General features: G+C 37.9%; 2 protein-coding genes across 5 annotated transcripts; both read right to left on the bottom strand.

Annotated features, from left to right (window-relative positions):
- Positions 1 to 886: 886 nt before the first annotated feature.
- nebu (solute carrier family 2 member nebulosa) lies at positions 887 to 17,489 on the bottom strand. 3 transcript variants are annotated; one of them, XM_015176050.3, is made up of 4 exons: positions 17,098 to 17,489; positions 1,940 to 2,557; positions 1,618 to 1,869; positions 887 to 1,534 (listed from the first exon to the last, which is right to left on the bottom strand). In XM_015176050.3, exons 2-4 carry the CDS (start codon positions 2,531 to 2,533, stop codon positions 959 to 961), a joined length of 1,422 nt encoding a protein of 473 aa, XP_015031536.1. In that variant the 5' UTR covers positions 2,534 to 2,557; positions 17,098 to 17,489; the 3' UTR covers positions 887 to 958. The 3 variants fall into 3 exon arrangements, with proteins under 3 accessions (XP_015031536.1, XP_002048459.1, XP_015031537.1); XM_002048423.4 differs by lacking the exon at positions 17,098 to 17,489 and adding an exon at positions 7,051 to 7,686; XM_015176051.3 differs by lacking the exon at positions 17,098 to 17,489 and adding an exon at positions 7,108 to 7,686.
- A 1,477-nt stretch (positions 17,490 to 18,966) lies between these two features.
- LOC6622722 (ecto-NOX disulfide-thiol exchanger 2) lies at positions 18,967 to 24,660 on the bottom strand. 2 transcript variants are annotated; one of them, XM_002048422.4, is made up of 7 exons: positions 24,494 to 24,660; positions 23,579 to 24,166; positions 22,799 to 23,527; positions 21,571 to 21,677; positions 20,363 to 20,470; positions 19,686 to 20,300; positions 18,967 to 19,602 (listed from the first exon to the last, which is right to left on the bottom strand). In XM_002048422.4, exons 1-7 carry the CDS (start codon positions 24,528 to 24,530, stop codon positions 19,333 to 19,335), a joined length of 2,454 nt encoding a protein of 817 aa, XP_002048458.2. In that variant the 5' UTR covers positions 24,531 to 24,660; the 3' UTR covers positions 18,967 to 19,332. The 2 variants fall into 2 exon arrangements, with proteins under 2 accessions (XP_002048458.2, XP_015031535.1); XM_015176049.3 differs by lacking the exons at positions 18,967 to 19,602; positions 19,686 to 20,300; positions 21,571 to 21,677.
- Positions 24,661 to 24,699: the final 39 nt, after the last annotated feature.

Here is a 24,699-nt window from a genome sequence, read left to right as displayed (position 1 = left end):
GAAAATATTGAAGATGTACAGTCGGAGATGTAATTAAACAACGAGAAGGGCAGATAAATGTGACGAAAAAAAAATGGAATCAATTGATATTTCATCTCGCTGGCAAATCGTGACTGATATGGTATTAAAAACGAGATACTTTTATTTACAACATACATATATATTTAATATAACTCTCACTACTCTTTATCTGCATCATATACATATGGTACTCGATATACAAATATATATACACATATATATATATATATTTATAATTTACATCAATATTTTCAAAATGGATGCAGATACATTAACAATGATATATAACGCCTTAACGTTTGAGCTTTGATAAGCAGCGATCGCGATTTAATAATTTTTAGTTAATTTGCGATTCGAAATGTTTGATATTAAATAATGTATATAAAAATCATATTAAAAATGAATTAAAAAACCGTTTAGTAAATAAATATGTTGGCAAAATGCGTGGCTTAAAACTAAACAGGCTAAAAAAAAAAACTGAATGTTTCGAATAACACACAGACAATCTAAATAATACATAATAAATATGCACATGCCCAGAATTATAGAATTTGTTGCGTGTGCATATATATATATATATATATATATATGTATTTTATTATTGATATCTATTGTCTTTTCTATGGCCACTTGAAGGTAGCAGTTAACACAAATTGCGATAGTTTTATGGCGTGTGGCCTAGTTTAAAGAGAGCCCTTACATATCTGCCTATTATCTGCCTGTAATGCAGTTGACCTTCAGTCTTCATTCTTCGAACTTTTCCATGTCTTTATCTCTGTCACTTGCTTTCTTTATATCTGTTTTCGATTTTTGTAGCTGTGCCATTAAATTCTAACAAATTCATCAATTGGAAACGGAACTCGACTTTTCACTTAACATAAAGTTAAATTTAAATAAAATATTTTTTAAAAAATCATACAAATTAACAGAGCTCAGTTTACTTCTCGACACCATTCGCTGCCTCCACCTGGGACTTGTTTCGATTGCCCGCCAACTCCTGTTGAATCTCGTTCAGACTCTTGCCCTTCGTCTCGGGCACGGCCAAGAAGACGAAAATGACGCCAACTAGAGTAACGCCAGCGAATAGCCAGAAGGTGCCGCCGTTGCCCAAGCCGTCGTTTAGATTCTTAAATGTTTTCGTTACGACAAAGGCCAGCACCCAGTTGGTGGTGCCCGCAATGGAGCCCGCAAATCCTTTGATATCGGTGGCAAAGAGCTCGCCCATCATCAGCCAGGGCACCGGGCCGTAGCCAATCGAGAACATAATCATGAATATGCACAAGCTGGCCACTGGCAGCCAGCCCAGATTCACCACACTTTCCTCATTCTGGTCCTTCAGATAGAAGTATACACCGATGGCGGTGGTCGAGAGCGCCATCACTATTCCCGAGGCGAGCAGCAGAATGCGACGTCCGAGCCGGTCCACCACCAGTGTGGACACAAAGGTCGCCACCACCTGCATCACACCAATCAGAATTGTTGACATGCTGGCGCCGATATCAGTTTTGGCGTCCTGACACAAAATCGAAAAACACAAATTATTATTAACAATTCCTGAACTGAACTTCTTTTTCGCTTCTCGCTGCGGCCACCTACCTCAAAAATGGTCTTCGAGTAGAAAATGACAGCGTTAATGCCGCTCAATTGTTGGAAGAACATGAGCCCCAAGCTGATGCTCAATGCCTTCATGGTGACGGGACGGGCCAAAGCTGCCAGGACATTCACCTTGTTCTGACGGATTTCGCGATCGGTTTCGTGCAGCTCCTCCAATTCGGGTGCATAGTCATATTCCTTGCCGCGCAGCCATTGAATCGATTTCACAGCTGCCTCTGAGCGATTCTTGGAAACCTGTTGAATGGAATTTACACACACATCTTAGATACTATTGCATCTATAATTTTATACATTTGCAACTTACCAAATATGTGGGCGATTCCGGCATGAAGAAGAATATAACGCCAAAGATAATTGGCAAGATTCCGCACACGACGCTCATCCAAAATACGTCAAGGCCGGCTCCGATGCCATACACAAACAGAATGCCGATGGTGATCATTAGCTGAAAGAAGCTGCCGAGTGTGCCACGGATATCCTTTTGGGCAATTTCGCCAGTGTACATGGGCGCGGTCACGCAGAAGGCACCGCCAGCGATACCCAGAATGAAGCGTGCCACAAACATCATGACCACATTCTGTGCCCAGATCAGCAATGCCCAGCCCAAGACAAAGGGCAACACGAGCAGCAGCATTGTCCATTTGCGTCCAATCATGTTGATGAGGAAGCCAATCGGTATGCACACACAGGCGGCGCCAAGGGTCATGAACGAGCTGACCCACGAATAGTTCTCATTGGTCACCTCAAATCCATAGAAATCTTCCTTCACGATGCTAGTCTCTGCCGGCGATGTCCAGCCAAGTAGTGTGCCGGCCGCAAAGGCGCCGCCAGCTGCTGCCAGGGCGGCAACATATTGGGGAAAGGTCTTCGACCTGTTCTCGGTGGACGTGTGCACCATTCTGCCAAGTAGATTCTCCTGATCCTGCGAACAAGACAAGATGCGTTTAGTCAAAAACCAAAAAAACCTTAACGCCACGACTAACTAACTAGAACTGTTAACCAAGCGTATTATCACATAATTCAAAGCCGTGATAATGCCCACCACCTGCGATTACGAACTTTATGGCACCACGATAGTGCGCCCAACTCTGAGACGAATGCCCAAAAACGTTCAAGTTCTATGCCGAGTATTACTTATTTACGACACTCGGAAATGGACCCATAAACAAACTACTTGGGGGCGGGATCCATATTGTTTAAAGCTCTCGCTTATCGAGGCGGACAAAACGATTGCTACAGGCGCTCAACTCTCGGACATTAATGGGAATTTCTAGCCTGGTTTACGGGTTCTACTATAATACCGATAACCACAAGTGTTGACTTCCTGCATCGGATATGGGGATGCATGTTCGTTGAGCTGCTCTCAACTCAATTCAATTATTTAATCAGGATGTGCGTCATTGATAAGTTTTATGGCCAAACCCAAAAACGTAGCGAGAAACAGGCATTGCAATGCCGAAGATTAGATATACGACAAACTACTTAATTAGTGCACTTTCGACCTTTTAATCCAACGCCAATAATCGCTAATATATGCGCATATGCATATACGCGATTAGGCCTAAGTAGTATATTATAGGCTTGGCCTATTAAACTCGTGATGGGATTATATAAGAAACTTTCATCTAAAATGCTTAAGGTATACAAAACGATTGCATTTTAAGTTGTCAACAAATTTCACAGAAAAACACATTTAATCTGGTTTACAACTTTTTGATGTGCTAATAAGAACGACTTTAATCTGGAATGTTTTAGATATTTGTGTGATAATACAGAGAACTTTAATCGGGAATGTTTTAGATATCACACATCAAAACTCAAAGTATAGAAAACTTCAATCTGAAATTTTTAAGAACTTTTGGACTTAATAGTATGAAAGACTTTAAACTGAAATGTTTTAGATATTTATGTGATAATACGGAAAACTTTAATCTATTTTCAGTATCATAAATATATTTAGTTTTTTTTTTTAAACTTTCAAAAAATGTAGTCCGTTTATTCTCACATTAATATCGACACTATTTAATGAGAAAAAATATGAATTGAACTCTTGCAACAATTGAATAAACCATAAAACTGCTTTTAGGCCCAAGAAACTAAGTAAATGGCAGTTCAATAATCTTTCGTTTAATATTGTTAACTTATTACATATGCTCACTGAGGCGGCGCCAATTAAAAATTGGCTGCCTTGGCCATGGCCACGCTACCTGGCAATAAACTAGTCAATGATGGGGTACATATGTACTAAACACCTCATTAGTTAAGGCTATCGCGTGTCTGATCAATATATCAAATACTTAGATAATCGCAAGCAATTGACGCTGAAATTGTCATAATTCTGGCAATTAATCAGCGATAATTCAACAACAGTTTATTGAACACATAAGTCGGGTCAGCTAATGAAATTGTGGCTAAAAGCTTATCAGGCAGCAAACAAAAATATTTAGTTAAGTAGATTTAGCTTAACAAGAGAATACTACCAATAATATTAGCATTAATACAAATTTGATCTAACATATTTTTTATACATTTTACACAGTCACAAAATGCATTCACATAGCCAAGTATCTTCACATATTCCTTGCTGGCTTTTCATTTTGCCATTCACTTTAGCTCAATTTAAATATAATTCTTAATTAAAATATTAAGTTAAGTAGATTTTGCTTAACAATATGGCTACCAAATAAAATAGAGACTGAATTTATAAAAATATCATCTAATACAGTTCTTATACATTTTTCTCAGTGTAAGTTCACGCCTCTCACATCTTACACAAACAGAAAATGCATTCAAAAGTATCTTTGCATATTCCTTTCTCTTGTGCTGGCTTTTCATTTTGCCATTTACTTTAACTCAATTTAAATAAAATTTTAAATTATAATATTTAGTTAAGTATATCTAGCTTAACAATAATAAATAGTACTATCAAATCAAATAGAGACGAAATACGAAGGCTTTTAATTAATATAAATAAATTTTTCTGAGTGTAAGTTCACGCGTTTCACATCTTACACAGACAGAAAATGCATTCAAAAGTATTTTTGCATATTCCTTTCTCTTGTGCTGGCTTTTCATTTTGCCATTTACTTTAACTCATTTTCCACCCACGCTGCAATCCCTGCTGCAATACCCGGCATGCTTGTATATCCAATCAAAGCCCACATCAGAGCAGCACAGAGCAGTATTCACTTCCGCATATGGCAAATGCTGGCCGAGAGTTGTTGCACTATCCAACCGGTATCCGGTGACCGAGAAGAGGCAGCGCCCACGCCTCCTGCTGCCAAGACACACCTCCAGGCTGGCAGTAAATGTCTGCACTGAAATCGATATTCGCTGTGCACTCGGTTGTTGTCTATGTGGCCGCTGCGACTGCTGGCCGAGTGCTTAGCTATATTTAGATTAACGTTGGCAGTTAACCTGGCCAATAACTTGTTGGGTGCCCACGCAACCCAACGCAGCCTGCCTCTTCAGTCGAGTGAGGATGTCAGTGCCATCGCTGGCCAAGTCCAAGTTCGTTTCAATGTCAATTCTGTTAGACGCCACGCATCTGCATATGTCAAATTTAAATGCGATTTCAATTCCCGTTTTCCATTAGCATAAGGAAAAACCTCGGAATGTTAAGCCACAAACTTGTTTCTGCCAAAGTCAGAAAGTAATGTAAATTCCCCCCCAGCTTCCGTTGTGCCCATACGCCATAATAAACATTAACTTTTATATATGTATATCCAGAGTTAATGATATATATGCCAGCTACCGTTTTTCGCCCTAGCTGCATATGCCCATTATAAACATTAAATTTTATATGCCAAGACAGGTTTATTATGGTATATAATAAAATAAAAATTCCTTCCTTATTTTCTGGATACTTTTTTTTTTTTATAAACCAGATTGCAAATGCGAGGTATTTAAATGAGTTATACGGGCTAATTTGTAAAACTCGAATAAAACGTATTATATATTCTGAAATGTCAATTAAAACCAGCCTCACGTCTGAAATGCATTGGTTGGGCATTCAAAATGTTTCGTTTTTTTGTTGAATTTGCATTTGAAATATTTGTAAATTTGTATACGAGCATTAAGATTCAAATATTATTGCCAATTTGGCTGCCTTTTTTGTATTTGATTTTTTTTTCTTCTGTTTTGTCGAATTATGACTGCGTTTTTCGTATCTTGTTTGTCTTATCAGTTAATTGGTTAAATAGGTGCAAAAGCATTTCAAAACTTTCTATTTTTTTTTTTTTTGGCCATGTTGGCCAAGGTCGTCCAAACAAAATTCACTAATTAACAAATGAATCTAGTTTCAAAAACGATTTAGCTAAAAGCCAAATGTGATAAGAGCTCTTATCGAATAGTTGAAGGGGGCGTACAAATCAAAGCATATGATTCACTTAAAACAAGTAAGAGGTTCCAGTCGGGAGCTCCCGACTAGGGGATACCCTGCACCCTCTTCTTCCAACATCAAATGCATATATATATTCTATTTTAGAAGCTATATGTCAAGTTTGCTGACTGTAGCTCTTATTATTTACCTAAATGGCCCCAAAAAAAAAAAGGATATCGATATCGATTTTTATCGATTGTTTGGAAACGGAATAAGTTATCGGCTATCGAAAACAAACTCGATCTGCGCGGCAACTAGGAGCACCTACATCTAAAATTTCAAGTCTATAGCATACATACGGACGGACGGACATGGCTAGATCGACTCGGCTATTGATGCTGATCAAGAATATATATACTTGCTTCCTTCTGCCTGTTACATACATTTGGATTTTGCACAAATACAATATACCCTTATAACCAATTTTAATGGGTTCAGGGTATAAAAAGTAATTAATAAAAAAGATAGTAATTTCGTAGAATGGAAAAACAAAAACGAAACAAAAATTTAGACTTGTTCCAGAGAATGCTTTAATTGAATTAACAATCACGTTGACAACTCGCTCGAATGATTTTATTAGCGCATCTACAATTGACTTATTTTTGGGCATAACAAATAATATGAGCATATACTAAATATTTAGTATATAGTTTAAATACAGTCTCGGCTAATTTCACAGTCTGTTTGGTTAACTAGTTGCGCAGACAACGGAATTAATTTCTCATTTCGGTTTTGGGTTTCTTACGAAATGCTCCAATTTTCGTTTAAGATACTTTGCTCTGTAAATATTAAAGATTGTTTGCTCTGGCAAAACAAAGGAAGCAAGTTTCGCTTCGCACTCCGATAATAAAATACAAATTTTTTTTTTGTTTCCTTCGTCAAGGTCAAACATAGCCGACTCGTAGATGCGTAGATACATAGATACATGCACAGCCAAGCGACAGCTAGCTAGCTAGTTAAAGTAACTTAAATGATGGGTTTTAGTGCCAGCACCGATTAGAAAATAAGTTTGAAATTTGAATTTGTTTGCCTACTTGGGGACTGGCATTGGCACTGTCATTGCCATTGGCATGGACTTTGATGATTTTTACCGCTTGCCGGGAACCATATTTGGCACCGTTCTCGTTGGCCTCCAGCAGGTGGGAGCTCTCCTCGTTGCTGGCATCGGGCTTCTTGTTGGGCTCATCGCCGCTTGAATTGCTGGAGGATGCCGATGACATGTTGCTGTTGTTTGTGTAGCCACTAATTGTTTAAACAAATGCTAATCTCGTTTTCGTTGTGATGTGTATTATGTCACTTGTGGATATGTTTTGTATTCAGCGCGTAATTTGATTTTGATTTTTTTTTTTGTTTTTGGCTTGTTTTATAGTTTTTTTTCTCGATTAGTTGTGTGTATTTCTCATTGCCAATTTGTTGAATAATACGAGCGCGTTTCAATGTCCCGTGTCCTTTGGCTGTGCCCGACAGTTTGTCCTTTAACACGTCGCCCACCCACGTAGCGCGTAGTTAGAATACTTTTAGGCGCATGCGCAGTGCTGTGCAAACATGTTGCTGTCCAAAAACTGCACTTGGTTAAACAAGATGAACATCCCAGCTATAAGCGAGCTGCTGTTTTCAATATCAATACACACTGGCCGTAAAAGTATCTGTATCTCTTAACCGCACGCAGCGACTGTTGGATGTCAAATGACGCGCCAAATTATAAAACCAGCCACGCCGGGCTTTGTACTGGATATGGGCACACTCTCTCGCTCTCTCACTCTCTGACTCTCAGCCGCAGTCACAGACTTCCACACTCTCTTCCTCTGTCGGTCGGCGAACACGCTCTCACAGCGTCAATGCCGTCCGCCAATGGGGTGGCCACTGACGCTGTCGAGGCTATTGACTTGCAGCGGCAACAGAAACTGGAAATCGTAAGCGTCTTTGATTTGTTTCCTTTGCGCATTTTGTTCTACTTGAGATTGCATTCAGCTTTCTGCAGCAGCAGCAGCAGCAGCAACAACAACAACAACTGAGAAGTGCATTTCGAGGTCTGCGCAATCAACTTTTGTGGCACGACTCCGTTACAAGTCAGACGATCCTCAGTTTTGAGTGTGACCTTAATTGGGTTACAAACTTAATGCATACTATATATGCTGCATATACCACATATTTACATGCACGTATTTAAATACTGCATCCTTTATGGAAATGTGGGCAAGAATCAAGGCAATTTAAGGTGTCAAGTCAACAATTGATCCCTTACATAAATCAATTACAGCAGTTATATCTAGAAACTTGCTTCACTTAAAATAATACAATATACTCCAGCACCATTCTTATAAAAAATCTACTTATTAAATCTATATACAAGTACAACATATGTATATAATTAGAGTATATTAACGTAACGCATAAACTCTCTTAACGCTTTTTGTGCTGAGTATATAAATAGCACAAAGAGAATTGTGAGGTTAACAAACTATTTAATTTGGCGTACATATAAATCTTTTTGTTATACTACAATATTGCCAATACAATTATCCAATTATTTATTTTAGTCCCATTCGAGATATATTTACTTAAGCAATTAACAAATTCAGGCCAATCTGTTTGCATATTTTGGTAAATACGCAATTGTCGCGCAACAAAGAAGAACATTTAAATTTCCCATCGTCCATATTGTAGACTTGTAGACTTGTATATGTGTCTGTGTGTATGTGTGTAGCCAGTGTAAATAAACTCGCCGCATGCATTTCCATATACGCACACACACACATCTCCAGGTGCCTATTTACATTGTTTACATACGATACGAAAATGCATACGAGAATTTTCTTATATAGTATGTACGCTTCGATAAAGGCATTCATTCTTGTCCGGTTTCAGTCTTCAAGCATTGCTGCTCTTTACGCACCGGCGCATTCGTTCAATGGATCACGTTTGTCGCATCTGATATATGAGAAAACCCAGAAATGAATCCCCAATGAATATGCGGTAATGAATCAATGAGTGCATCCAAATTTGTGTGAGTTCAGGTGAATGTTTGTGTACATTCGAATATAAATGTACACAACTAAATGGAATCTCTACAGCTTGGGCTGCCGAACTATCAACTATTCTTTAAGAAAATTAATATTATATTTTCCAATTCAAGTAAAACAAATATTTGTTCTCTGAGATCTATCTTAAAAATGTAGCATTGCATATGATCATTAATTCGAAGTCCATTTAACATATGTCAGCATACCCTATTTCTCATGCATTCGAGGGTATAAAAACAAATGAATAAACATGATACTGCTGGAACCGCGTGCTGCCGAGTATATCGAGTTAGGCAACGAGCTAATTATGTACGCAAGTCACATAAATAGAATAAGACAACAGCTAAATAATAGAGGCTAAAATTTATACTTAAATAATTCGAATGGTAAAGGAGTTGCGGTGAATGATGACGAAATTGATTTACCCTAGGCTATAAGCTACATAAAAAGTGACTACCCCATGTATCTCGCACCAACACCTGGACAAACATAGTATCTGAGTTGCGTGTCAAGCTGGCACCGAAATACAACCAAACATTTGGCACGCTTCGAGCTGGGGCCAGGCGCACAGAGCGCCTAAAAGCATGCTCACACCTGCAGGCATATTTGGCTTTTATATATATTGTTGCATAGTCTGTATGTATCTGTAGCTGTAGCTGTAGCTGTTGGTATACACATAAGCCATGGCCAGGGCACGCAATGCCATGCTGTGTATGTATACTAATTACGGAGCTCAGACGAGCCAGCGCAGGGCATGGGCGAAACTCTAGACCACCCGAATGGCCTCCACCTCAAATGTTACGTAAAATGCTCATTAGGCAAACGAAAAGTGTCTCAGTTATTGCGGTGCAAGCGATGTTGGCTGTGACTACGTCAACGCCAGCGACGTCATGCAACTGTATCGCACAGATATATTTACATAGCTGTACATATTTGAGTAAGTTGTGCGCGTGTGACGTCACGAGAGCCAAGCCCCAAAAGCACTTGGCCAATCGGCAAGCGCGAGCGTGCCCCTCATCACACACACACACACACGTACAAACGCACACACGCACACACGCACACAATAAGATATGCATACATATATATGAATATGCATGTATTTCGGCATTTGAGCTAAAATTTCAGTGCCGCTTTTTTAGTTGCTGTTGGCCCACGCAAATCACGCGATTTCAGTCAGTTCAAGTGCAGCTACATATACATATGTATGCTTTTCGCTGAACTAACACAATTTCTTTCTCTTTTACTGTGACCTACAATTGAACTTGTAACGAAACACGCGTCACAATTTCGATAAATTTACGTTTGTTTCGTCTTTAAAGCCACAAAATCAATAGGCCTCCCCCTCAGTCTGGCCCAAGGTGAACGTATCTATGCTTCCGCTCGTGCATTGGCTGTATTAGTCCTTGAAATAATTTCACAATTCGCAGAAGTAGACATGTATTTGTCTGCCAAAATTATTGGAAAAATCGAAATGACCTCATTGTTAGGCAGAATTAGGTAACAAAAAAATTGTCATGTTTTTGGCATGGAATTATCTCCTTATCATGGCACATTCATGTGTATTTATATTTCTAATACATATACAAATATTCGTATATACATGTATCCGGATATCTCACACAAATAATAAAAGTTACCGTTTAAATGTTTGCTTTTGCTTTTGTAACGGTCTGATTCAAAGTCGCGCGCTGAACAAAAGCTCCAATCGAAAGCTTTCAAGCAGTTTGAGAGCACAACTCGACAGCAGTGAATGCAGTGCTGCTCAAACTGTGGAGCAATAACAGTGCATGCCGAACTGTAACTGTTTGGTTTTTGACAGGCTGAGCACATTTTTTTCAACATATTCTTTGAGCTATTCAACAGGTGCAAAGACCCTAAATACAGATGTTGTCTTCTGCTCATCTGAGCAACTTTTTAGTTGAGTTACATATTTATTATTTTCATTTTATTTAGTCTAAAGTATCTTGAAGAAATCTTAAATCAATATGTCCCAAAACTGTTCGTTTCTGTTGATCTTTCTCGTTGTCAAATACTTTACGAACCTGGAAATGACAACAACAAGGGCAAGGCAATAAAACGCTTTCTAATCTTGGCTGTGCTTATCAGCGTAACTGAAACATGCGACTATCAATACTCCAAAACTGGGCTCAATATATGCATACATAGGCATACATATGTATATACTAGTGAGCCATACATACTGCACTAATCTATGATGACTTATCGCACAGTTGCCGCGCCTTATCGTATTATGTCATTTGGTGTTATATTCGCCGCTAAATCGCTTTATGACCCAAGCGATATCAGTTCTTCAGATATGCAGCGCTTGTTTTCGGCTATTATTTATGTATGCACCAGAAATTGTTTATTGAGTGCAGTGTTGACATTTTTTGATTGACAGCTCGTATAGTCCAAAGCGTTCCATCGTTGACCCAAACCCCACAATAGTACACGCCCACATATAATTGAGCTAAGCGCGTGCGTTAACAAGCAATTTCCTTATTAAATTCACAAAAAAATAAAAAAAAATAAACATAAAAGAATTAAATACAATATATATGTATATGAATAACGCGCCATAACTAAAAGCTTACAATAGAGAAGCATTTACCTAGCTGAGCATTTATTAGGGCCAATTGAGCGCACTTTTGTTTTATACAACCTAATCTTTACGATACTCGCGCTGAGATATAATATATGACAGGAGACATTCTGTTATACTAGATACCACAGTCAGGGTCTATCACCCAGAAATACAAGGTGAGTGTGTCAAGAAGTTCAGCTATAAATGGAAAAACTCTTAAAAGAGACTCTTGAATTTCTGATAGTAATCTGAACAACAAGAGACATTCTGCCATACTAGATACCACAGGTCTATCTCCTAAAAATACCCGCCGAGGGTTACAAGAGTTCAGGTTTCCTCAATATGAAAATCCAGGAAAAACTCTTGAATTCCTGATAGTAATCTGAACAACAAGAGACATTCTGCCCTACTAGATACCACAGGTCTATCACCTAGAAATACCCGCCTAGGGTTACAAGAAAATTCAGGTATCGAGAAAAGTTTCTTAAATGGGATAATCTAGGAATAACTCTTGAATTCCTGAAAGTTAATCTGATTATGTATAGTCTACAGTGCGACTGACTCTCGACTTTATTTAAATTAGTATGTTTTTCTTTCTAGCTATTTAGCATAATTATATTAATCATAACTATCGATTAGCTGATTATTAGTAATATCAGGGTTTTATAAATAAATGATCTTGTGGTTTCTCGTACAGAGGTTAGCATAATCTTGAAATTATTCATTACCATTTCTTTGCGTCAGTCAACCATGAGCTCATGCTAAGCATTTTGTAAGAACCGATTGCAAGGTGTTCAAATTCAAAGACTTTATATCTGTGTGATTGCAACAATTATAAAACACAATTTCTTGCCTATTCGCCTGTTTAACTAATCTCTATTACATTTCAATTCCACTTTGTATATACTTATGTATTGATGTCGTCCATTTGACGCAAGCAACTGGCGGATTGTGGTGGAGATAGCTCCTGTGATTGTACTGAGTCGCAAGTGGCGTTCGCATGTGCACAGGTCAAGAGGTGAGTGGGGGAGTGACCTGGCTGAGTTATCACATGACATTGGGCAACGTTGACAACAATAATAACTGACAACGTCGAGCGACAACACGGGTTCAAGCGGGTTATCAGTGCCCGGCGAGAGGCCCGTCGCCGGGCTCACAATTCAATTCAGTACTTGGACAATTTTTTTTTTTTTTTTTTTTGCCGATTTCCATAACGGGCCTCTTTCTCGGAAAATATGGCAAGGTCTACGGATCGAGCTATGTCCAAAGTACATGTAGGTCTACTCTGATAAGCTTTCCCTAACGGTAGCTGTTCCTATATTCCGTCTGCTGTTGATAAGCCTCAACTATTATATAAGATAATTAAAGCACGTGTCCACAATTCTTGAAGAGACTCGTGAGATCCGAACTGCACCCTTTTAGATATCTGCACACGAGTACTTCTTATTGATTTAAGTGTGTGCTTTAGCTTTAAGTTTTTCCCACTCACCTGACACTTAAGTAAAGAGCTCTGTACCTGAGCAGCCCTTTATATTAATTGTTTATATTAAACGATCTTTCGCTATGAGCGGATCTTTAAGTTCTTAACTTTCCTAACTCAACTAGTTAGTTTACGTACTGCGCCCATTTTCTAAAGCAATTGCACGTCGTATCAAAGAATATATTTAATTCCATTAACAGCTCTTTTGCCACTTTATCAATTTGTCATTATTAATGCCTCGTTTATATGTTGTTCAATTCTTATCAAAGTACAAATAAATAACAAATAATTGTTTACCAATAAATGATTGTTAACAACGGGACAGGTTAATCAAAGGAGTATGCATGCGTTTAATTTAACATTTTCAATAGGGAACTTTCGACAATTTATAGACTAAAGCTCAGGGTTTATTACATTAGCTCTGTAGCTGACATTTAATTTTTAAGATGGTATTAGACTTTAAAATGTATTCCTTTTTGTAAACCCGTTTCCAGCCGGACGCAGCATTTGAAATCGAATTTGTCTGCTATTTAATCATTATTTATTTAAGCTGTAGACTAGAGGCATTATACGATATTAATTAATTTTACACCCAACTGTCAGTTCTATTGAACTGTTTGCCTATTGCGTGTTTCGGACCTGTTGCACGCTATGAACTTTCTATAAAACAGCTTGATACTTCTAGTTAGTAGTACTAACTAGTACTATAGAAGATCATATGCCACATTATGACCAAGCCTCCCAAGTGAATTCAGAAGTCATGAGTTACTTTCCCTTCAATACGGAACAGATTAAGTTCCGAAACATCTGATTTATTTTCGAATGTTACAAGCTATATATAAATCAAAGCAATTATCTGGGAAGAAATTTAAAAACGATGAGCGTTAAATATAAGCCAAAACGAGTTTTTTTTTTTTTTTGTTAGCAGATGTAACGAGCCGAACCGTTATATATATTATCAACCTTTCTCAGAAGCTGAAACAGTTGTTAAAATAAACTTAAATGAATGGCTGTTTCTTTATTTATTTATATATTGCTTAGTTTAAATTGTTCTCAGTATTACAAAAAAAGATCGCACACAAGCATGAAAGTGACCGTTTGAGGTTAAGTCCGATACTGAGATATTATGAATTGCCTGTTTGAGGTTAAGTTCAATATTTAGATACTGAGCAGTGCCCATTTGAGGTTAAGTCGGATATTGAGATATAAAGTGGTGCCCTTTTGAGGTTAAGTCGGATATTAAGATATTAAGAAGTGCCCTTTTGAGGTTAAGTCCGATATTGAGATATAAAGTGGTGCCCTTTTGAGGTTAAGTTAGATTAATATCTTATGTAAATAAGACTTATAACTTACTCAAGTTTAAATGGGCAGTTCTATGTTTAGTTAACAACTAAACTATGCCAATAATTTAAGAACCTTGCAGTAGAAGATCTATATATACTTCATATATCCTGTAAATGCCTACTTTCCAATAAGACCCAAATTGATTTCCCTTGGAAATGTTACAAATAACAAAAAAATAACAATTGAAATGAACACTTATCAAATATACTGCGCACTTCTATTAAGTAAAGTCGTAAAACAAGGGAGTAAACTATAGAGCTCGTGCTGTTAGTGTGAAGCAGTATATCAGATGATTCACAGTTTGCTGGGGGGGCTTTACTTTTCCGCTTAAATAAAAAACCTTAGATAATGCAGCCTAAAAGCCTTTTAAAATAAAAAAAAAAGACAATAGCTATCTGTTCCGTAGTATGTTTAATTTATTATTGACATTAAATGTAGACAACTAAGGAAAAATAAAAACAATTAAAATGGCCACACGTGACTTTCTTGCAGTTTCATTAAATAATATCATACGATGCGAGTTTTGTTTACAATTTGGTTTTATATCAAGCCGTAAAATTCAAATAAGTACATTAGCGATGCTTATGAACGGCAGCTCGTCTAAAAAAAAGTAAATATTTAAAGTACAAAATTCTGCCTTCGAATTAAGAAATTCTGCACACTTGCGCGTTTATACAGCTGTTGGCATGTCTCTCTACAGTTCTTATGTATTATATAGCATATATATTTATATAGATACATATATTATTTAAATTCAAAAAAATTTTCCGTGTACAAAGCGTGGGTGTCGCCGACATCCGAAAGATTTCATGCCTACGTCATAGAAATACGCCCGAACTATATATTAGGCGATCTTGTCTAGCGGATAGACAATCTATTCTCATATGAAAAGCATATAATATACAACAGAACCTATTTGAACTTGAGTTTGAGCATAATAAAATGTTGAAATCATTTCCCTTTAAAGAAGTCTTTCCAGTGCTCTGGTCCTCACACCTTCCCATAGATACTCGCGTATCTTTTGCTGTTCTCACCTTTTTTTCTTCATTGATTAAAATTCAATTTCAATCAGACCTGCACTTTTCGCCAGGTAAGCTGACTCAACGTGGGTAATGCCAAATAGCTGTAACTGTAACTGTATCTGTGTAAATTGTTTACAAATTGCCTGTGAAAATGGAAATGCTTGCCTGACGTCATTTGGATACTTTTGCCACGCCCTGCGGCGCCCGCTTCAGAATCACCTGGCATTTGCATAGGGTGCACGTGATTTAGTTTTAGCACAAGATACCCCACTTCCCCTTTCTCTGCTAATAATTAACGCAATTTATTATTTTTGCCAAATGCAAATTATATTTATATAAAAAATAATCATATTATTAATAATCCCTCTTGTTTTCCACATGGAATTTCCCCTATTGTGGGTGCACTGTAAATTGCAGTTATTTATCTATTTTTACGCGACACGTTAATTAATTGTCTTGTTTTTTTTTTTTAATTTGTTGCAATTTACGATACTTTTTTTTATAAAAGCGCAATTTGTTTTAGTCGCAATGCTTAACTTTAATGCAATTGAAAATGGAAAAACTTGTAGGAAATTAAAAATATTATATTAAATTTAATATTGTTTAAGTATTCTGTTCCATTCATTGGCAATAATTGGTTATCGGTCAATTTTACGACTTTAATAAACCAAGAATCTTGATTATAAAATTACGACAAATTTATTAGCCTTATCATCAAACGGAACGAAATTGCACAAAAACCTAAAGTACGTGATTGTTTTTCAGTATAAGAAAGTAGAATATTTAAAAATTGAGCAAAATAAAATCAAGCTCAGGTTTAGGTGTACCGACTCGTAATGGGGGATTTTTTTTTCGGGTTGGGAAAAATCGAATCTATTTTAATTGCTTACGGGAATTTCTGTCGAGCGAATCTTAAAGCATTTCTCTGCGTATTTGCGTATTTTCAAATGTGGGTAAATTATGCGCAATGCCTTTTTCCCCAACCAAGCAGACGCTTGGCAACTTTTCAGCAAATCTCGTTGACTTGCTACGCAGATATCAAATGTGATTTAACGTCTGTTTTAATATGTACTTATCAGGTTTAATCATGTAGTTATGAATCAATTTGTTTTGCATAACGTCGACAACGGGCACGTTCCAGTGTCTCGCTAAATTTACGCTGAGTTCAGCGATGTTTTCAACTTGGACCCGAATGCAACACGCCACAATTTAACATGGTTCAGTTCTCAAATGCATGTTGCACTCTTTGGTTAAGAGAAACTGCCTATAAGTCTAAAAATTAATTTTTTTTTTAAATATATATAAATATTTGGGTAACTCAAGTAATGCCAGCGCACTCTCTATATTTTCCAACACTGACTTTTCTTTAATTTATAACAATTGCTTTAGTTTTAATTTTTCTTAAAGAGTCTAATTGGAAGTGATTTAATATTTGTAAAGAAAAAGGTTCGCCCTTCCTTCGATAAAGCACTTAAAAGCTCATAAAAGCGATCGCAGCTACCGTTAATTTATTTACTCGCTTGCTCTTTGCTTTCCCTGTATACCTTGTACTTATCATAATCATCAGTTATCTTATTGCACAGAACAGTTCCTCTCAAACTGTACAGCGGCCGGCGAATACTTACCGAAGAACAAAAACAATCACGAATTCGCTTTGATGTTTACGCAGCTTCCAGCAGCAGCTTTGAACTTGAATTGTCCTTTCTGGGCGAACGGCAGGGTATATAAGTAGTTCGGCGCGCGATAATTTGTTTTAAAATATACGAAATTACAAATACACAACACACAGAACTGTGCAGACAAAATTACAGTTTGTTTTTTATTTTTTGCTGTTTTTTTTTTTTCTTTTTTCTACACTGGCGATTGGAGAGAACACCAGCAGACGCACACACACACGCACACACAGACCTATATTATGGACATGGACATGGATAACGAAATCTCTGTACTGGCTGCTGGTCTTTCGGCTCGTCGCCCGTTTTAGTTACCGCGCGCGACGAAATCGCTAAAACAACTGATATCGTTGATATGACGGGCCTCCGTTGTTGGGTAAGTAGCTCAACAGAATTTCACGTTGAGGCGACAGCGCACAGTGGTACGAGTACCGTCAAGTTGCCAGCGAAAAGCTTATCTCAAGCATTGCACCAGCCGCAACTTTTCACGCAACTGTTTAGGCAGTGCCTATCAATAGAAGAGCACATGCTATTTTTAGGTTCACAATTTTTATTTAAAAATTCTCCAATATTAAATTGATTTATATACGTGCTTCAAGCAGTGTTCTTTGCCTTTTTATTTTTTCTATATATATTTTTCGTGTTTTATTATTTTTTTCACAATGTTTTTATCTTTTTTTTATTATTTGAAATATATATTCTTGGTATTATTATTTGATTCCCAATGTTCTGCCTTTTTTTTTTATAAATGTATTTTCTTTGTATTATTTTTTTTTTTTTTATTAGAAGCGAAGCACTGTGCTCGGCAGCGTCGCGCTTAGTGACCGAAGCAGCGATGCTGCGCCCTGCGTCAAAGCGGGAAAATTAAGTTTATTTTTGTTAAACTTTGTTGTTATTTAATCTCAATGCTGGGTTTTAACTAATCGAATCAACGATGTACTATGTTGAACAAAATAAACGCATGACGTCAAATGAGGAATGAGACAGGAATATTTGGGCTGCGTGACTTTTGTCAGGCTATTGGGCAGGATGTGTGAATAATGCTCTGCTTCAGTGAGTAAATACATGCACAGCAGATGTGTGCATGTGTGTGTGTGTGTGTGTGTGTGTGTGTGTGCAGGGATGCTGTGGCATTGTCCTTGCCAAAGGACGCAAGTCTCGCATTTCGTTAAAGCTTACGCAAGAAACGTAAGCTTTGCACGTAATTGTTAGGAACTTTTATTGCATTGAGACATCAATTTTATCGTCTGATGGAAATCTCTTAGAAGCAAGGCTTTTTATATATTATTATTCAGCATTCTTTGAGATTTACAATATATGTTGTGTATTTTAATATATATTGTTTTTATTTTAAATTATTTTAATTAATTTTGTTAATTAAATACATTTGTTAGAAATATTCCTTAGTTCGCTGAGTTAGAATTCTTTTATTTGGTAAGTTTTTCATGTAGAAACTTTATTTTCGACTCGGTTTTCCTATGACAGCTATTGTGTCCGTCTTTATCATATTGTTGGCACTGCAAAAAAAGGCCGAAAGTTGAATTATCCGGTGCAGTCAAGTCCGACACATTTACTGCCTGCAGTAAAAATAAGGCCAGATAGCTTTGGGCCATATTAAAAGATATGGATCTATCAACAATAATAATGTTACTGATAAAGAATATATGTACTTTATGGGCTTGGCAATGTCTTCTTAATGACAAAATTGTTATACCCTCTGCAAAGGTTTTAAGTCTCACTTGAGCTTTCGGTTTTACTCTGTCTCTCGTTCACTCGCTCCTGAAAAATCTTCCTTCAATAATACGGTTATTAGTTAAATTTAGCATAAAATTTATTGGTTCGTTATTTCATTAAAAGCAATTTTAGCAACATTTGTTTGGTGTCTTTCCATAATATGCATTATGTATTCAATATATTTGTGTACATACTCAATTTGCTTACATTTACAGTTTAATAGTTTAATTAATTGAAACAGTAGTTCTTGTTGTTGTTTTAATTGTTTTATCTGTGTATCCTTAAGTTAAATAGAAGTTCCTACTCTTAGAAAACTGGTCTCATTTATGTGATTGCAACAATCACATTTTTGGTTTACATGTCAGTTAGCGCTCCTCCCTTACCAATAGGCATAGAATAGTCGTAACTTAGTTAAAGCATTGAATTGTTCTCGGTTTTGTTAACGCCTGCGGTTTATTGCGCCTTGATTGCATTTGCATCCAAAGGTTCGTCGGTAAAACCACAGAAACTCCACTTTGACTGCTCAGACTTAAAGAGATTTGTATATTTTGTGAGTATAGTCGCTAGGTCATCGTTGCTCTTCAGCTCCAGCGACTTGAGGAGCATTCCACGCAGATAGCTGGCAATGCTGGCAATGTCGACGCCATGCGGATGCAGCACCAGATATGCGGAGGTCAACGCTATTATCTTGGCTTCAGCTAGCGCCAGCGACATGAAGTTGCTCTAAAAGTGAAGGTAATTAGTTGAATATCTAACTAGTTAGTCTATATGCCAGACTAACGGCTTGTCAGCACAGTATCTCCTACCTTTGGTGTGGACAATGATGCAGCTGTTTGCACGACTGCTACCACGTTGTTAGAGTTGGGGCATGGATCGGCAATGGGCAATTGTTTGGCTTCATCAACAACTTTGTTTGGCTCTGGAGCTGGTTGCGATTTCTCATCATCCTCGATTTCATGAATTTCGACCACGCCGCTTTGATGCTCAATAATGCGCACATCGTCGTCCACTTTATCAATATCAATTATTTCTAGCTCCAGTGCGATATCCTTCTTTTCGCTTGGCCTGAGATCATCCGCATTTCGGCTGCACGAGTCACCGCTGCTGTAATCGGCATTGGAAGCATTTGAAACGCTGGTGCTGTAGGCTTCCTTGTCTTTTAGCTTATCTGCAGTCTCCTTGATTTTGGTTTTGAGCAACAGCTGTTTGACGCCCGCTTCCTTGAGATTCCGTTCGAGCTGCTCGATGGTCTTGCAGTCCTTCTGCTCGCGCAGCTTCGTCTGCAACAGCTGCGTCTGCATGTTGCGTATGGTCTCTTGCAGCACCTTGATTTGCTTCTCCCGCTGCACACAATCGCTGCGCTCCACTGACATCTCATTGCGTATGGCCTCCAACTGACAGCGCAGCGAGTCGTTCTCATCCTAAAAAGGGGAGTTAATAATTGACTAAACTTTGAATTAAGGAAACAATTGTTGCTGCTCACCTTGAGTCCATCGCTGTCGTAGCGGGTGCGTTTGCTGCGCCTCTCATAGTCGCGCTCATCATCTGAGATTTCCATTTCATCGTCGTCGATTTGGACCGTGCGCAGTTCCTGTATGGCATTTCAAAATGTATTTTTTGATCGTTAATTAATTGTGATATACGAATCGAATAACTCTTGTTGCATAACCACAGCTTACGATGGTAATTTCTATAGCCTAAATTTTATAATTTGTTTGTATATTGAAAATGCATCATAAAAATTCTCATTTGGCTCTTCGTACTGTTTCAGTCCGCTTACTTACCTCGCCACATTTAAAAAAGCTCGCTTAATTTGTATTATTTTCTCTTTTTCTTTTTGTTTTGTTTTACTTATTATTTGTATGTAACATGTTAAATGTTGTACAATGAGTTTTATCTTAATATGTTTAGGTTTTACTGTTTACCAACGCAATTGCAAAGCCAATGAAACGCAGTAAGTGCCTTAGAAACTTGCAAAGTTTTTGCTATTTATGAATTTAATTTGATTTAATATTTATTTGATATTTTTTATTAAATAAATTGCCAGCTGAATATATTATACAAGTTCTTTGGCATTCGGCTAAAAGTTACTTTTAGTTTAAAGTGGAAATTGAAAGCTTATCGAAATTGTAATGCAAATGATTAGTTAGTTTATCATATAGAAAGAAGAAATTTTACAACTTAACTCAAATATTTCAAAGATAATTTTAAAGTATGAAAAGCAGATGAAAGTACTTTAGCGATAATGTATCAAGCTCAAAATGTTGAATTAAAAGAAGCTACAGATTGCAATTTCAATAATTAATTACAAAACTAAATAAAATAATTTAAAATATACGTGATAAACAAATACAAACGTAGAACGACAGTAAAAATGTGAGTGCTAATATAAAATGTGTTTGAAACTATGCAAATAGCTCGATTTAATAACTAGTTAATTAATTAAAGTGAAATGGAAACGAAACCAAGTTGCAACAAAGCAACCTGATAGGTAGGGGAAAAGCAATTGACATGCAGACAGATACGAAACGATGATAACAAACATACTAATTAAAAGTTTAGACTATCAATACTGGCAGAACAATTAGAACAGGCGCGAGTACCACAATAAGTATGTGTGTTTTTTAATACGATATCATCAACAGCTGAACTTGTCGTAATACAACATTCTTTGAACATTTTTGTACGTACCGTCGCTAATTTCTTCCATTGGTCGATGTTTTTTCTTTGGGCTTTGGTGAAATGGTCCCAAACCTTCTTGTGACTAGCGGCATTGAACACTTTTTCAATCTGAGTGACTGAACAATAATGCAATAATATATAATAATATTAAGGGAGGGCAGAGGGTAGATATTTTTTGTTTTTCTTTTTTTTTTTGGGTTTTCTTATTCTTGTTGTTGATTTGATTCTTCACCGCTTAACTAGTCTGCGTTTTCTAATCAAATTAGTGGAAAATAATAAGTTGGAATAAAAAAACTACTTAAGAGACCCTCGTATAGCATAATATTTTGTATAGTTTATATAAGTATATAATACAGTCTAAAAATATTATACAACAGCTTGTTACCTACATGTGTATCATAGATATGTATTTATTTAAAGACTTCAATTGCAGTTAGTTGTTAGTTGTTTTCAACAGACAGCCAGAAAGAAAGGCGGTTGGTGTCTGGTCCGAGGGCTTTATCAAAATATCACTGCTTGGTTTACAAACCTTTGGCCTGGACTTACACTTTCATATGTATATATGTATTCCTATGTTGAGTCTTCAGACACAGTGAAACAAGTAACTGCACAGTGGCATAAAATAACGATATTGCGATCGAAATGCGATTCGTAACGTATTCGTAGAAGTTCGGAACAAACAACAAATAAAGAAATTTTAATTCACAAATTATGGTCTAAACTTAAAATGATTTCTTTTACTCTAAACAAAAGATTAGACAATTTAAAGCATTGCACTGGCTCATAGACTCATAGCTTAAGGAAAGTCATAAAAGAAACTGAGTAAAGTAGTATATCATCTTCATTTGATCGCTTTTCAATCGAGTTTAGTCCACTGTGCAGGACTGTTGTGACTGAACTTTTACCTGCGACGGTTGCTGCTTGTTTTGCTCCCTCACCTGGCATTTTGTCTGGTACTTTGAGAGCAAATTTTAGACAGTGAATTCTTGAATGTGGAATTGGTATTGTTTTGGCTTTTGATAGCACGATGACTAAATTGCTAAAGATTGTGGGTGTGTAAGCGTGTGTGTTGTGTTTGTTTACGTTTTAGTGTGTTTGTTGTTTTTATTATTTTGATTGTACATGGTACAGACGCTAGACGCTAACCGGAGCGCAACAAAAACAGAAAAGTTGAAAAGGAGCGCACCTAAAACCCAGCTAAAAACTACAAAATAGGATTTCAAAAGATGCCACTTACATTGCGTTGACATGGTGCCCATTTGCTTGCGATAGCATTCGCGCGCCTTTCGCAGATCCTCCTCCAGCTGCTGCTTATCGGTATGCAGGCGACGCACATGAGCATGCGTGCTCTGAATCATGGAGTAAAAGACGTTCGCATTGCGCTTGGTGCAGTCGCCACGTTCCAGCCATGCGGTAATAGTTTGTATGGCCTTCACAAACGTCTCGTTATTACGCAGATGCTCCGCCACAGCGGTGGCCTCATGATCCGTATAGTGCGGAATTGGCGGTGGCGATTGCGAACGCATGCGATCCAGCGACATGCGCTCCCGGTGACGTTGCTCCCGCTGTAGCTGACGCTGCTTACACTCGTAGTCATATTGATCGTCTCGTGCCTGAGCATAGTCCACGTGCAGGCGTCCAAAGTTGGGTGGCTCATTTAAGCTTGAGATGCGTAACCGGTAGCCGGACAAGTAAATGGCACGATCTATGGCTGACTCATGCCGGTAGCGTATATGGCAAAAGTTCTTCTTCGACATGCGTAGTGTGGTGATTTCGCCACACGATTCAAATATCTCACGAATCACGTCTTCCGTTATGTTCTCTGGCAGGCCGCCCACAAACACTGTACGACAGCCGGGCGGACGTTCGCGTATAGTGGGCGGCGGTGCATTCGGATTGGGTGGGAACAATATGCAATTCTTTGTTTTAATAACCTCCTTCAGACCAGATGCAGTAGCTGTGCCGTCTGTAAGACAAATATTAACCCGATAGCCGATTCATATAGACCAATACTTACCAGCTGCCAAAGTGCCATCTATACCCGATCCCGAGCCATCGGTTGGCATGCCAGCAACTGTCGCTGCGGCCACATAACCCGCCGCTCCATAGTTATGTTGCATCTGTTGCATTGCAGCCATCATCGCGGAGGGATCCAACAGCATTTGCGCATTAGCATTAGATGCATTGGCTGAGGAAGGTGTGTTGCCACTTGTAGCGCCGGCTGCGCCCTGTGCGGTAGGAAAGTACAAGTAGCCGGGTGGCGTGTGCATCAGACCATTTAAATATAGTTGCTGGGCGTCGGGCAGGGACAGAGTTGTGCCAGGTAGTTTATCCGCTGGCTTGCCAGACGCCATGGCATCCGAGGTTTCCAGCTCGTTATCATTTTCCAAATCCATTGGAGCGCTGCCCTGCGCATTGTGCGCCTTTAACTTGTTGGCTACTGTTTTGAGTGGAGTGGCTGTCTGCGCCGATGCGCTGCTGCTGTTCGTAGCCGTTGGCGTGGGCACGCCCACCGTGGCGGTATTAATAGCAGCCGCCAATTGATTAATAAAATTCGGATGATTTGGCAAGCCGACGCCACTTGGCATACTCCCAAAAACTGGTACTACAAAGAGGAAAACGGGTATAACCAACTGTCAGACCGGTAGTAGGGCAAAGAAAACAAAAAACAACAGAAGAAAAAAAATAACAAATACAAATCAGCTGTTTGTCAAGCACGAACCAAACAGCAAAGCGAGAGAGAGCAATATGTAAGCGCACAAAGCGAAACATGATAGCTGGTCTGGTATTTTTTTCATTTGTTTGACTTGTGGGTGCTGTCTATTTGTAGGCATAACAATCGCCTGTGACCATGAACTAAACCGCTTTTAACAAAAAATTAGCATGCTATGCGCACTGATTGGGTGCATTCCATATTAAAGCTCTTACTTACACATATTTTCAGCCAAATTTGCATAATTGAACGCCATTCGAAAATTGTCTTATGTGAACTACACGAAATATACCATTTTCGGTATTATGGTAACCAATAAGTTACGCTGCGTTATAGCTGCACATAACTTTCATGCGCTCTGTTTGTTAAAAGCACACGCATTGCTTTTGCCATCATTTTGGTTTATTTTTAAGCAAATACTCTCC

The sequence above is a fragment of the Drosophila virilis genome, chromosome 3 (genome assembly GCF_030788295.1).
Source record: "Drosophila virilis strain 15010-1051.87 chromosome 3, Dvir_AGI_RSII-ME, whole genome shotgun sequence".
Lineage (NCBI taxonomy): Eukaryota > Metazoa > Arthropoda > Insecta > Diptera > Drosophilidae > Drosophila > Drosophila virilis.
This window is presented reverse-complemented; position numbering and strand designations above follow the sequence as displayed.

What these genes read in the sequence shown, in the direction of transcription:
- LOC6622722 (XM_002048422.4), bottom strand. Translation starts at nt 24,530, where the DNA reads ATGGCGTTCAATTATGCAAATTTGGCTGAAAATATGT. An exon ending in AATGGAAGAAATTAGCGACG is followed by an intron (nt 20,471 to 21,570) that starts GTACGTACAAAA and finishes AATGCCATACAG; the next exon opens with GAACTGCGCACGGTCCAAAT. An exon ending in CATCATTGTCCACACCAAAG is followed by an intron (nt 19,603 to 19,685) that starts GTAGGAGATACT and finishes CTTCACTTTTAG; the next exon opens with AGCAACTTCATGTCGCTGGC.
- nebu (XM_002048423.4), bottom strand. Translation starts at nt 7,236, where the DNA reads ATGTCATCGGCATCCTCCAGCAATTCAAGCGGCGATGAGCCCAACAAG. An exon ending in GTGCCAATGCCAGTCCCCAA is followed by an intron (nt 2,558 to 7,050) that starts GTAGGCAAACAA and finishes TCTTGTTCGCAG; the next exon opens with GATCAGGAGAATCTACTTGG. An exon ending in ACTCGAAGACCATTTTTGAG is followed by an intron (nt 1,535 to 1,617) that starts GTAGGTGGCCGC and finishes ATTTTGTGTCAG; the next exon opens with GACGCCAAAACTGATATCGG.